Below are 15,764 nucleotides of genomic sequence, written 5' to 3'. Positions count from 1 at the left end.
GTAATCCTTTTATGTCCATCCGGTATTGAATTCTATTAGTTAGGGTGCTAAAATGTAAATAGGCACAATTTTACTTATTATATTTTTTCACACATTTTAGTCGTATCGCAATCGTACACTGTAAATCTCTGGGAGGAGAACGTCCTACGCGGGAATTCGGCCATCCTGAAGTGCCATATCCCCAGTTTTGTAACGGAGTATGTTACCATCACCTCGTGGATTATCTCAGAAGGCGATAACGAGGAGGCCGATATTAATATCGACTCGGATTTCAGTTTGGGTAATATAGCGGATCCTGTGACCTGATTAAATCCATCATCATTACCTTGTCCTATCTTGTCAGTTAGGTCTAATATTCTGCTACTGGTCTTACGATTTATATTTTTGATTGCGAAAAATTATTTAGAGAATTTCATTGAAGGAATCAAAATAATTTGTTTCTTTTCACTTCCATTACAGTTGTATCTCAGGCATACGATGTCAAGTTTTGGGAAGAGTACGTGTTGCGGGGAAATGCGGCTATTCTAAAATGCCTAATCCCCAGCTTCGTTTCCGAGTACGTCTCAGTAGCTTCTTGGATTGTTTCCGAAGATGATGTAGAGAAAGAAGTTCGAATAAATGAGACTTCAGACTTAGGTACAAAATATCGAAAAAATCTCCTATTTTCCCAAACCTTTTCCATGTTGCCTATTCTCGTCCCAGATGGTTCATTTCGTTAGTTTTAGGGTGGGTGAATTTGTGACATTAATCGGATTCTTACTCATCGTTCGGTGCGAAAACACTAGGAAAATTAAAGATATTTAGTAACTTATTATTTTTCCTTGCAGTTGTATCTCAGGCATACGACGGAAAGTTTTTGGAGGAGTACGTGTTGCGAGGAAATGCGGCCATTTTGAAATGCCAAATTCCGAGCTACGTTTCCGAATACGTTGGGGTAGCCTCTTGGATCATTTCTGAAGATGACGTAGATAAAGAAATCAAAGTTAATGAGACTTCGGACTTAGGTACAAAAACATCCTACTCCTGCTACCTTTTCCTTGTGTTATTCCTCGCTCCTGTCACAGCGTTAGGTTTAGGGCTGACGTGATTAGTTTTAGGATCTTCGGCCGAAGCCTTACCCTGGTACTGATTAGGTTGATTGTTTCAGTGGTTTCGCAGGCGTACGCCGTCAATCTCTTAGAGGAGTACGTCCTTAGGGGCAACGCGGCTATAGTGAAATGCCACATTCCCAGTTTCGTGTCGGAGTATGTGGGCGTCGTCTCCTGGATCATCAGCGAGGGCGATGAGGAGGACGAGATTAACATTGACACTCATTCCAAATCTGATGGTACGAGCTTCCAAATTCCCTTCGTATATGATCACTTCGGGCTTCATTGCGTAGGCATCTGATATTCCTGAACAGGGTTCCCGTGGCTCCACGGGCCTCACGGCCTACCTCTCCCGACACTCCTCCTTCCTTAGGCTAGTGCATGTCATTGCTATTGTAAGTAAACTGCGACCTTATGTCGCACTGAATAAGATTGAGCTTAAATGAAATATGACACTACTGGTGGCATCGGCGATCATACTAATGAAGTCGTAACTTTCAGAGGGCAAATACTTGGTGCTACCTTCCGGAGAGTTGCATATCCGAGATGTCGGACCCGAGGACGGATACAAGTCGTACCAATGCCGCACCAAGCACAGGCTCACTGGAGAAACTAGATTGTCGGCTACTAAAGGACGATTGGTTATCACTGGTAAGTCCTCACATTTATTTGTTTTGTAACTCAGTAGCGCAGTTTATTCAAATTTTTTTCATAATAATCTTAGATTGAAACTAGATTTAATATTTTTATAACTAAAAAACTTAAAAATGTTGTAGTATTTTCTCGATCAGCGCTACTGGTATATACTTTATTATAACACAGGACGCTCTCATCCACGATGAAAATTATATTTGTAAAGACATGACATCTTTTACAATAAATAATTAACAAGTAACGAAAATATTTTAAATCGTAAGATGAAAGCTTTCTTTGTTATATTATATTTTGTAAATAGTTAATTAATGAAATGAATAACATGTCAGAAAGAATACTTTTGTAAGAAATTAAATTTCGTTGTTGGATGATGCTCAAAATATGCTCACCAAAAATTAAACAAATGTTTACAAAAGTACTCTGTCTACCTAAACTGCAAACGTTAATTATAATCTCACATTAAAACAATTCATAATCATATAGTATCAACTATCATGACTCTAAATCACCATTTTATGTTTTATCACATTATGATTTTATGACAGATTATAATTAAGGTTTGATTTACATTTGAACATGTTATTTTGATCTGCCCAATTTCATCGTTCACAAACTTGCCTGAATGTTGGGACAGGGTATCCTGCAGAGCCTCGCCGCGATCTATTTCGTTACAAAGTAGGGACTCAAAGTCAATAACGTGTCGTCGAGCCCGACCCTCGTAAAGCCACCTTCTCCCAACATGAACAGAACCGGTGGGGCGCGTACCTCCCAAGTTCCCTAGCGCGCAGACCACTAGCGGGTTCCAGTTCGGTGCGCGCGCGGGCGTGGCGCTGCTGTGCGCCGCGCAGGCCTACCCGGCGCCCGTGTACCGGTAAGACTCTCCCGGCATTAAAGCGTTTCCGTCGTTCCTCAGAGCCCATAGGGAGGGTGCCGCCGAAATTCTCCTCCACCCAGGTCGGCGCCATGTACGTGGCGCACCTGGGGTCGACGTACTCGTTGCAATGCCCGGCTCAGGCTTTTCCTGTCCCCGTGTTCAGGTAATCCGCAGCGCCCCCCTCCACCGATGTATGTTGCGTTCTAGAGCCGGTCGGCCGCGTTCCCCCCAAATTCGCGACCGTCCTCACCGGGACCATGTTCGAGGTGCGGAAAAACGAGTCTTACGCCCTGCAGTGCCCCGCGCAAGCTTTCCCGACCCCCTTGTTCAGGTAAATGCAAACTGTAGTAACGGATAACTTTTGTACTGTAGAGCCGGTGGGACGCGTCCCGCCCAAATTCGCCTCGCTAGTTATGGGTACCATGATCGGAGTGAGACTGAACGATTCGTTTGCGTTGCAATGTCCGGCCCAAGCGTTCCCCGTCCCGATTTTCAGGTATTTATCGAATACACAAGCTATCTGAGACATTTATATGATTTTAAAAACTTTATGCCTATGTCTTTGTGAATTAATACGTTGCTTCAGAACCGATGGGAAGGGTCGGCCCGAAATTTCCGAGCTTAGAAAAGAGTCGACTTTTTAATTACGACACACGGTCCAGCTTAGCGCTCCTATGTCCCGCTCAGGCATTCCCCGTCCCAATGTTTAGGTAAGGAAGTACGGTATTCGGTGTAGCTCAAACGCACGTCTCGTCACACAGAACCGATGGGCAAAGTCGCGCCAAAATTTCCGTCGATGGAAACCGGCCGCAGTTTCACGTATTCGTCGAATACCTCCGTGACGTTGTTATGCCCGGCCCAAGCGTTTCCGAGTCCGATGTTCAGGTACTTTCGATTAAACACTATGTTATGTGCCCCTAGAACCGGTCGGCAGGGTCTCGCCAAAGTTCCCTTCGATGGATAGCTCGAGGAGCTTTAGTGCCATACTTAGCGCCAGCTTGACTCTGTCGTGTCCCGCGCAGGCGTTCCCGGTCCCACTGTTCAGGTAAACGCATTTGTAATACGACTCAGACGAACCATTTATTCTTAGAGCCCGTCGGCCGAGTGTCGCCCAAATTCACGACCACCGACAAAAGTCGCGCCTTCGACGCTAACGAGCGCGCTAGTATCACCCTCTTGTGCCCCGCGCAAGCTTTTCCCGCCCCAGCATTCAGGTACTCGTGACGTTTCAAATTTCTAAGCTCCTCGCATATTATTCTTCCATAGAACCGATGGGCAGCGCCGCTCCAAAAGTAGCTTCGAAGGTGATCGATATCACCGAAGTTTCGGCTAACGCTACGTATACTTTACTCTGTATGGCACAGGCATTTCCAGTCCCGATATTCAGGTAAACCCTATTTCCAGTACAATTTTTAATTAAAAAAGGTTTTTCTTAATATAGAGCCCGTAGGACGCGTTCCTCCGAAGTTTCCCACGATGGATAATGTTAGAGGATTTAGTGCGATCGTTAATGAAAGCTTGACACTATTATGCCCCGCACAGGCGTTCCCCGTTCCTCTGTTCAGGTAATAACATATTAAAATCTACTTAATATTTTTAGAACCCATCAATAGTACTCCTCCGAAAGTCCCAACGAAAATAATCGAATTCGTGGAATTTAAGAAGGGTTCCAGTTTCACTTTACTTTGCTTGGCCCAAGCGTACCCTGTCCCCGTCTTTAGGTGAGTGGATCATTTCAAATTAAAACCTTATAATACTTTAACGAATACAGCTCAAAACTACTCCTTAAAACGTTTTTGTTCGTAGAACCGATCGGATCCAAAAGTCCATCATTTTCGAGTGGTTCAAAACTAGCTTGGTTTGAAATTGAATCGAGACAAGATTTCGCTCTCCTATGTCCGGCCCAAGGATTCCCCGTCCCGATATTTAGGTGAGAATAAAAGGGCATAAATGTATCACTTTTCAGAACCGATAGCCGCCAAGCCTCCCGTGCTATCGACGGACGATAAATTCGCTTGGTTCATTAACAGGCCCGTAAACTATCACATTGCGTTACTCTGTCAGGCTCAAGGATATCCGGTTCCGATATACAGGTAATAATCAAATCTCATGCTACCTGCTTTTACCCGAACCTACCTTTGATTTTAGAACCCATCGGATCAAAATCGCCAACGTTCTCGACCGATAACAAATTTTCTTGGTACGTTCGAACAGTCGGCCAAGACCTTAATATTTTGTGTCCAGCCCAGGGGTACCCGGTTCCCCTTTACAGGTGACTAATTTATATTCTTCTTTAAATTTTAGAACCGGTTGGCTCTAAATCCCCTACGTTTTCTAACGACGTCCAGTTTTCCGGGATAACTCGTAGAACGTCACAAGACTTTGCGTTGTTGTGCCAAGCTCAGGCGTTTCCTGTCCCCATTTTCAGGTAAGAACGCGTAGTCAATATTAATACTAACGTGCCCTTTAAATCTTGTCTCAGAACCTATCGGATCGAAGGCTCCGTCGTTCTCCTCGGAATTTAAAAGCACTACGCTCACAAAACTCGCAAAGCACGAAATCGTGTTGCTATGTCAAGCCCAAGCGCACCCTCCTCCCATTTTCAAGTGAGTGTATGTAACATAAATTATATCTTTCTCCCAGAGCCGGTTTCTGCCAAAGCGCCCATGTTCCCCACTTCCGCATCATCGTACGTTTATCAAATCGAATCCAACGCGCGAGGCTCCCTGCTATGTCAGGCGCAAGGGTACCCTCGGCCGGTGTTCAGGTGGGTTCAACCATAGTTAGTGTATTTACGAACGTTTACTTGTAGAGCCCGTCGGCGCGAAAGCCCCCACGTTCTCCTCAGAGTCTAAGGGTAGTATATTCGTAAAGGAGACGAACCAAAGCTTCGCTCTGCTGTGTCAGGCTCAGGGGTCGCCCGCGCCGCTGTTTAGGTAAGCTAAACCGATGTATATTTTTCTTATACAGAACCCGTCGGTTCCAAGCCACCGTCCTTTCCCAATGACCTAACGTCCTCGGCGGTGACGAGACATAAACATCAGAGTTTTGCCCTGACGTGTCAAGCTCAAGCGTTCCCTTTACCGATATTCAGGCAAGTTCATATTATATCTGATAAACTATTCGTAATTTAAGGGCACATTGCGTACATAAATAATATTTTCATAACCAATGCATTATATTGGACGATAGTTCTATATCTGTAACGATTGCATGAATGTGTCAGTTTTAACTCAATATTGTTTTCAACAGAGCCAGTCGGGTCAAAGGCTCCAACTTTTTCTTCGGAATCGGCACTTTCGTCTATTAAAAGACAAGAAAATCAAAGTTTCGCATTGTTATGTCAAGCGCAAGCTTTTCCTGTTCCTATTTTCAGGCAAGTCAGTTTATGGTTTTTCCAAATTTTAATAATAGTAACGTTTTGTAGAGCCGGTTGGCGCCAAGTCCCCGACGTTCTCGTCGGAATCGATGGGCAGCATATTTAGGAAGCGCATAGGACAAGGTTTCGCACTGTTGTGTCAGGCTCAGAGTTTCCCCGCCCCGGTGTTCAGGCAAGTCTCTCATGCACGTCGCTAACATTATTTTCTAACTCCAGAACCGGTCGGCTCCAAAGCGCCCACGTTCTCCACGGACTCGCGTAGTAGCACATTTATAAGAACGGTCGACCAAAGTTTTGCGTTGTTGTGTCAAGCGCAGGCGTTCCCCGTCCCGTTGTTCAGGCAAGTTCCCTACACGCTCACTGTTAACATTTATTTTTAACTCCAGAACCGGTCGGCTCCAAAGCTCCGACGTTCTCCACGGACGCCCTTAGTAGTACGTTTTTAAGAACCGTCAACCAAAGCTTTGCGTTGTTGTGTCAAGCTCAGGCGTTTCCCGTCCCCTTATTCAGGCAAGTTCAGAATGATGATAAACCATTTTTGGTAGTGTTCTGTAGTCAACATTAAAAAGTATTAAACGCTAGGTGTATGTATGTTTAGAACCGATAGCGAGCGCCGTCCCCAGTATAACCGCGACGCCTAAGGCCGCCGTTCTTTACTCTCAAAACTCCCCGCTGGCGCTCTTGTGTCCGGCCCAAGGATTCCCCGTGCCCATATCAAGGTGCGTTTACCTCTGTCTTCCGTATTGCAGAACCCACGAATAAAATAGCGCCTCGCAGCGAAAAGCATCGCAAATTCGAGGGCGGCGAAATATTCTCAGTGTCGATCACGGAATCAGTATACTTAACTTGCGAAGTGGCAGGCTACCCTCCCCCAATATTCAGGTAACTACATTTTAAGTCTACTACTGAATCGGTCGTTAGAGTGCTAGGTCCCTGCCGACTAAATAATATGGCGTTGATATTGCAGAGCCGACAAATAAAATCGCTCCTAGAAAAGATACTATGCATTTCGAGGGTTGGGCCGTACTCTTCGTGAGCGAAAACGAAACGGCATTCTTGACCTGTCAAGTGGCCGCCTACCCCGTCCCGGTGTTTAGGTGAGTAGGGTTCCCTTTGTCACACCTGTCGCACGCTGCGGTGGCCAGTGGTAGGCCCGGACCGGGGGTGCCGGGATGTGGGGGGGGGGGGGGGGGGGGGCTGAGCGCCCTGTTATACTCTACCACTCCGCCCACGAGGTCCGGCCGCGGCCGGCGCGCTCACGCGTTCATCATCACGCCGCTCATACCGCATATTGACTGTCGTTGTTATTGCAGTGGCGCCGCCCACGTGACGTGGAGGCGTGACGCGGCCGGCCGCGATAGTAGCACCCCCAGCCAAAGTAACGATTGAACGGCGTTGACACCTCCTGGTAAGTGTCAGGGTGTTCTTGTTTTCATTCGAACGCTTAAATCTTTACTTTGTGCTTTAATTCAATTACAACCTTCGGACGGAGCGGTCATCCGTTGTTCCATTTTTGATTTTTATGGTAGCTTTCTGTAGATTCAAATTTCACTAATTACGTAATTATATCGCTTTTAGTGTACATTATTTTCTCACTGGGGTCGGAGGTCTTCTCTTCGTTCGCGATCAGTTAATTTGTAACATTTGCACCAATTTTTAGATTCGGTTCATCGATTTGTTTCTCGTTGGCGAGTAGGGTTCTAACATCCCTGCGCTTGTATCCATGGCTATAGATGCAGCTAAAATTATGAATCATGCAAAATTTTAAATAAGTAAAATTATATTTTAAAGAGTCCCAATGAATCAGTCGATCTGTCCAACACATTTTGAGTTGTGAACACATTTCATTTTTCATTAAACTAATTCTCCATTGTTGCAGATGGTACAAATTCATCGACGGCTCGGCTCGGAAGCAGCCCGTTACCCTGGACGACAGAGTGAAGCAGGTGTCCGGAACGCTCATCATTAAGGAGGCTAAAGTAGAGGACTCTGGAAAATACCTGTGCGTCGTCAATAACTCGGTTGGAGGTATGTAAGCATAGAATAGGTTTATCGTTTGACAACTAATTAAGAGATGGAAGTCCTTATCAGACAACTAAATTATAATACCAAATATTTCAGGTGAATCCGTCGAAACGGTACTAACAGTTACTGCCCCGCTAAAGGCTACCGTCGAACCCGCTACCCAGACCGTCGACTTCGGAAGACCGGCAGTATTCACTTGCAGATACGAGGGCAACCCCGTTAAAACTATCACTTGGCTCAAGGACGGCAAGGACATGAACCATCATGACACCACTCTGAGGTAATACCGTGACTCGTCATCGGGATATTGTTCGCAAAAGTAAAGGAAATCTCAGAGGGATCCTCCACGTACTAACCTAGAAAACATTGTCAAAAGCTACAAAGGTACTACTGCCACGTTTCAGGATCGAATCTGTAAAGAAGGAGGACAAGGGCATGTACCAGTGCTTCATCAGGAACGACCAGGAGAGCGCCGGAGCCAGCGCCGAACTGAAACTTGGAGGACGATGTGAGTTTACTTTATCCTTTTTTAAGCTTATGTTGTGTTTCTTGAAGCCAGAGATAAAAGAGTATTACGGATCTTGTATAATTTGATTAACTTGGAAACCTTTTGATGTATTTCGAGTCATAATTATTGAGGCTTGCGCCAGTCATACTATAACAGTTGTAAAGTTTTGTCATACTTTAATCGTATTTATGCAGAAAGAGAAGACTATACAATCAAACGATACCCCAGATGCCCAGTTGATAATAATAACGCATCACGTGTTTCCAGTCGAGCCGCCCCTGATCAGGCACAGCTTCGGCGAGCAGACGCTCCGGTCCGGTCCCCCCCTGCGGCTGAAGTGCGTCGCGTCCGGCAACCCCACCCCCGACATCGCGTGGCAGCTGGACGGCGAGCGGCTCGCCAGCGCCGAGCGCCTGCAGATCGGCCAGTTCGTCACTGCCGACGGCAACGTCGAGTCCCACCTCAACGTCTCCTCCGTCCACACCAACGACGGCGGCCTCTACTCTTGCATCGCCTCTAGCAAGGTCTGTAATGTAGTGATGGATAATATTTCTTTTTTTATTATAAAATTAAAGCCGTCTATGGACTGTTCGCCCATATCCTTTTTGGATGGATGATATTAACCATCTCCCCTAGCATTGAGATACTTGGCGTCAACATATCGAGCGAAGTCCAGTTCCGATCATCATCTTGAGGGTAAGGCCAAATTAGCCTCGAAGAAGCTTGGTGTACTTAACAGAGCGAGACAGTACTTCAGACCGGACCAACGCCTACAACTCTACAAGGTGCAGGTTCGGCCTCATATGGAATATTGTTCTCATCTCTGGGTAGGGGCGCCAAAATACCAACTGCTCCCTCTGGATCGTATCCAACGAAGGGCTGCTCGAATTGTTGACTGCCATAGTGTTTCAAACAGCTTGGACCCCCTGGAATTACGCCGAGATGTAGCTTCATTCTGCATCCTCTATCGGTAGTATCACGGGGAGTGCTCTGAGGAATTGTTCGGAATCATACCACCTGCAACTTTTCGCTATCGTCCCACGCGAAAAACATACCATCCTCATCACCTTGATGAGTGGCAGTCTTCCACAGTGCGTTTTTCGCGTAACTTTCTGCCGCGCACTGTAAAACTCTGGAATGAACTGTCACCAGCAGTATTTCTGGACCGATACGACCTGCAAACATTCAAGAAAAGAGCGTATTCCCTCTTAAAAGGCCGGCAACGCACCTGCAGCTCTTCTGATGTTGCGAGTGTTCATGGGCGACGGTAGTTGCTTACCATCAGGTGACCCGTTTGCTCGTTTGCCCCCTTATTTAATAAAAAAAAAAATGAAACCTTAATGCAATAGTAGCAACTATTAGCGGGTAGCGGCGGTATTTTTTAGGGTTCCGTAGCCAAATGGCAAAAAACGGAACCCTTATAGATTCGTCATGTCTGTCTGTCTGTCTGTCTGTCTGTCCGTCCGTATGTCACAGCCACTTTCCTTCGAAACTATAAAAGCTATACTATTGAAACTTGGTAAGTAGATGTAGTCTGTAAACCGCATTAAGATTTTGATACAAAAATGGAAAAATTATTACAAATTTTAGGGATCCCCATAGGTACAACTGAAACAAAAAAAAATCATCTTACCTACACGTGTGGGGTATCTATGGATAGGTCTTCAAAAATCATATTGAGGTTTCTCATGTAATTTTTTTCTAACCTAAAGAATTTGCGAGAGATACTCTTCTAAAGTGGTAAAATGTGTGTCCCCCCCTCTAACTTCTAAAGTAGGGGCGTGATAAGTCTAAAAATAATATATGATGTACATTACTATAAAAACTACCAATGAAAATTGGTTTGAACGATATGTAGCAAGTAGTTTTTTTGTACGGTATAAATGGTAAACCTTAAACCAATATTTTTTTTTTTCATCTAACCTATGCGTGTGGGGTATCTATGGATAGGTCTTTAAAAAGCATATTCAAGTTTCTTCTATAATGTTTTTGTAGCCTGAATAGTTTGCGAGATACACTCTTCCAAAGTGGAAAAATTTGTGTCCCCCCCCTCTAACTTCTAAAGTAGGGGTATCATAAGTCTACAAATAATATATGATGTACATTACTATAAAAACTACCAACGAAAATTGGTTTGAACGAGATCTAGCAAGTAGTTTTTTATACGTCATAAATGGTAAACCTTAAATTAATTTTCATCAAATCAACTGAAATATGAAAATAAATCAAAAACCTTTTAATTTCATTAAAATAAACCTTATTACTGCTGCGGAACCCTTCATGGGCGAGTCCAACTCGCACTTGGCCGCTTTTTTTAAGAGCCTATGCTGTCCCACTGCGGCGGCGGTATACCAGAAAAAAAAACGTCACCCACACATACTGCGTCAAAGTTAATGGGAGAGGAAGGGGTTAGGTAGACACATGTTAAAGGGATCCTAAAAATGATCCGTGACTCATGAAAAGGGGTGTTTTGGCGTAATATAATGAGGAATGAAAAAATTTAATGCCCCATTAATTTGAATAAGTACTGGAACATTTTAATTGCGGAAAATAATTTCGCATTTACCCCGTGTAATTGGGTTAGCTGTAGTGCAGCCGCCGCACTTTAGTAATACATGGTTAAATTATTTGTTAACATTTTGCGTGTTTTAATACTTGACACGTGCATACATATTTTATTTGCAGGTTATATTTGCGTTTGTTAAAACTTTGTAGAATTTGAACCCAACTGGTGAACAACAAAGTATGTTTTTGAAGTTTCTTTTGATTTGCATATCTTTCTTTCACTTTCGAATTCATTCGCCAAAATTAAATAATAATAAAAAGGTTTATAAAACGTGACTATAAAAATTAAAAAAAAACCTAAAACATCATATTGCAAAATTAAAAATAAAGAGCTTTTAGTAAAGGGTCCTTAATATTACACTAGATGACGCCCCAAAACTCGTTTATCGCGCGGGAACCGTACATTTTTCCGGGATTAAAAGTATCCTATGTCCTTTCCTGGGACTCAAAGTATCTCCATGCCAATTTTCAGCAAAATCGGTTCAGCGGTTTGGGCGTGAAGAGCTAACAGACAGACAGACATACTATCGCATTTATAAAATTAAATATGGATTTCTAGACAGATTAAAAACTACTAACTACACCAACCAATGTCCCGATTTCAGGTCGGCAGCGCGTCGCACTCGGCCCGCGTGAACGTGTACGGTCACCCGTACGTCCGCCAGATGAAGAAGCGGCCCGTCGTCGCCGGCGACACGCTCATCGCGCACTGTCCCGTCGCCGGGTACCCTATTGACTCCATCGTATGGGAAAGAGACGGACGGTATGTTATATTGTATATATCTGTACTGTTTTGTTTTAACTTTATATTTTTTATATTTGTAATTCATTAACGTTAAACATGTTGTGCTTTCTAAAAGGCCCTAATAATACCGATTTAATAGTTAACATTGACACTTCTTCATGTTTCAAACACCAGCCGTTTTCATCAATCCAAATAGTGCCTACCAAACAAATTTAAGGCTTGTAACCGCCAATAAAGGCGCGTTAGAGCTAGCGTCGAGAAATCATCGCACTGGACATTTCGCATCCGCGCTAACGAACTTGAATTGTGAGTCAATAGATTCTTATTCCTATTCTGTTGAAGTGGCTTATTCAATCCTACCTTCTTCTCTTCAGCGTGCTGCCCATCAACCGCAAGCAGAAGGTGTTCCCGAACGGCACGCTGGTGATCGAGAACGTGGAGCGTCTGAGCGACCAGGCCACCTACACCTGCGTCGCCAAGAACTCGCAGGGCTTCACCGCGCGCGGCAACCTCGAGCTCCAGGTCATGGGTGAGTGATAGCCCTGATCGGATACACTAAGATGTAGCTTACACGCTCAGTTTTATCAGTTCAGCTCATCAATCTGGTAAGATTGACGCGAAATTTAACGTCTAACCAGATGATTGACGGACTGATCATTTCTTTATTATTTACTTTCTAGCCATCACTCTGTCATCAATCTGGCGTCAGTCTCAGTTTGACGCCAGATTGATGATAAACTGAACGTGTAACCTACGGCTAGGAAGTAAGGTATTCTAGAATTTTTAAAGGATATTTCAAAGTATACGCAGGGAAAGTAATGACTGATGAGTAAGAAGGCAAAAAGTTTATGCAGAAAAAAATTATGATGTAATGTTTCAAAAATTATCGACAAAAAATTAACTAAAATCGAAAATTCTAGAATAAAAATGTATATTTTTCATGCCTTATGTAAGAGTCGCCTATAAATACACTAATGAAATTTATCATTGTATCGAAAGTGTTATATTAATTGAGCACTTTGGAAATTTGTGTGAAAAAAAAATTCAAAAGACATGTTACGTTACCACAATAACCACTTACATAAAACATGATAAATTATATTTTATAGGTGTAAATGAAGAAACAGTAAATATAAAGTAAAAACAACTGGTTGCGATAGTCACAAAAGAAAGAATACGCTTTTTTTACAAAGTTAAAACAAAAAGTAAATTACGATTCAATAAAATATTATAAATAAAGACCCTCGGTCCATCAGCAAAGTAATGTAAAGCAAACAAATGAAAAGTTAGTCACTATTTGCATTTATATAATATTATTGAGTATTAAAGTTATGAATAGTAAAGTTGTAGGATACTTCATTTATACTTATTAAAACTAATAAAGAAAGTTGTTACTTGTAAAATATCACAATACATCAATATACCAATAGAAAAAAAAAATTAAGACACCTTGTATTCATAAAATAGATTAAACTTATACTATTATGCAGAATAACGTTTTCAAAAGTAACTCTTTCTTTAAAATTGTAAGTGATGTCATAATGAAGTTCAAAATAAAGACAAGCTCTTTTAAACATGGCTCACAATAATTTTTAAGTAACCTACAAAGGGTTGTCGAGGTTCTTGTAATATTATGACATCACTCCATTTTATATTGTGTCTAATAAAAATTTCTTTCAGAAAAAGCGTATTTTACTGGTTCAAAGAGGATACGGAAGTAATTTAATACGTAATAATAACGGTTAACGCCCGCCAAAGCTACAGTAGCTGCACATTCCCCCGATACGATATATATACATATTTCGACCCGTCAGTCCCCCCGCAAATTCTGCCGTTTGAGTTCGGCGACGAGCCCGCCAACGCCGGCGACATGGCGTCCGTGTCGTGCGCCGTCAGCAAGGGCGACCAGCCCCTTAACATCTCGTGGGTCTTCAACGGGCGCCGCGTGCCCAAGAACAACGACCTGGGCATCGTCATCACCACCATCAACAAAAAGACCTCCATCCTCAACATCGACTCCGTTGGCGGAGCGCACCGCGGCACCTACCACTGCGTCGCCGCCAACGCCGCCGGCTCCGCCAACCACAGCGCAGTTCTAGAAGTGAACGGTACAGATGCTGGGCTTCGACCGACCGTTTCGTTACATTTGTTTTTCCCGCTGCATCCGCTCGCGTCCTAACTCCCCTCTCTCGTCGTCGTCAGTCCCCCCGCAAATAACCCCCTTCGAGTTCGGCGAGGAGATCCTCAACGAGGGCGAGACGGCGTCGGTGTCGTGCGTCATGAGCAAGGGTGACCTGCCCGTCGCCTTCCGCTGGCGCTTTAACGACGACGAGATCAAACCCTACAACGATCTGGGCATCGTCCTCACCACCATCAGCAAGAAGACCTCCATCCTCAACATCGAGGCGGTGACCGCCGTCCACCGCGGCTCGTACACCTGCCAAATCAGGAACGACGCCGGCGAGGCCAACCACACCACCGTCCTCAGCGTCAACGGTTCGCCCGCGGATTTTCTTTGCTTTTTATTTATTACGTTACGAGCTTTTCCGTTGCCGCAGTACCTCCCCAAGTCTTCCCCTTCGAGTTCGGCGACGAGCCCGCGAACGCCGGCGACACGGTGTCGGTTCAGTGCGTCATGAACAAGGGGGACCTCCCCGCCAACTTTTCTTGGAGTCTAAACGGAAAACCGATCACGCCGAGCAACTCGCTGGGCGTGGCCATCGGTAGCATGAGCCGCAAGATGTCGATCCTCAACATCGACTCCGTGAACGGGACGCACCGCGGGGTTTACGCGTGCCACGTCGAGAACGTCGCGGGAACGGTCAACCATAGCGCGACCCTCGAAGTTAACGGTCATTACTCCTAGCTTTTTGTTTTGTAGATCCATTTCTGAAGTAGCGTTTTTAACAGTTCTGCCCCAAATCCATCCCTTCACTTTCGGTGACGAGCCGGCCAACGCGGGGGACGCGGTGGGCGTCCAGTGCATGGTGGCCAAGGGGGACACCCCCGTCGATATTACCTGGTCGTTGAATGGCAAAAATGCGACTGAAATCCAGGGTGTAGCGATCGCCAGAATCGGTCACAAAGCTAGCAGCCTCTCTATCGATGCGGTGTCCTTTATCCACACCGGAACTTACACGTGTACCGCCGTCAACCGAGCGGGCCACGCTAATTATTCGACCGAATTAATCGTCAATGGTAATTCATCTCTAGATACGCTAAGCTTGCTGCACTTTTCCTAAGCTTCCTCGATTCTTTTTGTTACCCTCAACCCATTTCGCGAACGTAAACGCCTCAGAATCCTCTCGTTTAATTCGAAAGTTCTATAGTTCTACCGCAGGTTACACCCTTTGACTTTGGGGAGGAATCCCTCAACGCCGGGGACACGGTATCGCTAACATGCACCGTCGGGAAGGGCGACTTGCCTCTCAAAGTTCACTGGCAGCTGAACGATCAGCCTCTGAAGTCCGGGAACAGCGTCCTAATCAATAGAAACGGAAAAAGAATATCGATTTTGAGCATAGAGAACGTCCAGCACGAGCACATCGGCAACTACACGTGCGTGGCGGAGAACGATGCCGGCCGCAGCAGCCACAGCGCCGTTCTCAACGTCAACGGTAGCTCCCCAGGACACTTTACTTTCATTTTCTCAAGCCGCTTCAGCTAGCACGTTTTGTTTATATTATTTATACTTGTCGTACTCCTTTTAAAGCATCTATGTCACGCCTTCCACTAATTCCGGTGACTTTCACTACGGTTTAATTTCGTTTCGTAGTCGCCCCGCAAATAATGCCCTTCGACTTCGGCCCCGAGGCGATCAATGACCAGGAGATGGTCGTGGTGATGTGCGCCGTCAGCAAGGGCGACATGCCCCTCGCTATACGGTGGTACTTCGACGGCCAGCCGCTCAGGACCGGGACCGGCGG

General features: G+C 44.8%; 1 protein-coding gene across 1 annotated transcript in view; it reads left to right on the top strand.

Annotated features, from left to right (window-relative positions):
- Positions 1–15,764, top strand: part of LOC121739796 (Down syndrome cell adhesion molecule-like protein Dscam2) — a 69,548-nt gene that overhangs the window by 29,997 nt on the left and 23,787 nt on the right. The window contains 9 exon segments of the mRNA XM_042132365.1: positions 1,590–1,739; positions 4,058–4,181; positions 7,875–8,023; positions 8,117–8,300; positions 8,425–8,528; positions 8,796–9,052; positions 11,699–11,856; positions 12,213–12,367; positions 13,653–13,946. Coding sequence (XP_041988299.1) covers positions 1,590–1,739; positions 4,058–4,181; positions 7,875–8,023; positions 8,117–8,300; positions 8,425–8,528; positions 8,796–9,052; positions 11,699–11,856; positions 12,213–12,367; positions 13,653–13,946 — 1,575 coding nt within the window.

This window comes from Aricia agestis, chromosome 2 (assembly GCF_905147365.1).
Source record: "Aricia agestis chromosome 2, ilAriAges1.1, whole genome shotgun sequence".
NCBI lineage: Eukaryota > Metazoa > Arthropoda > Insecta > Lepidoptera > Lycaenidae > Aricia > Aricia agestis.
The sequence above is the reverse complement of the archived record's forward strand: the minus strand, read 5'-3'. Positions and strand labels throughout refer to the sequence as shown.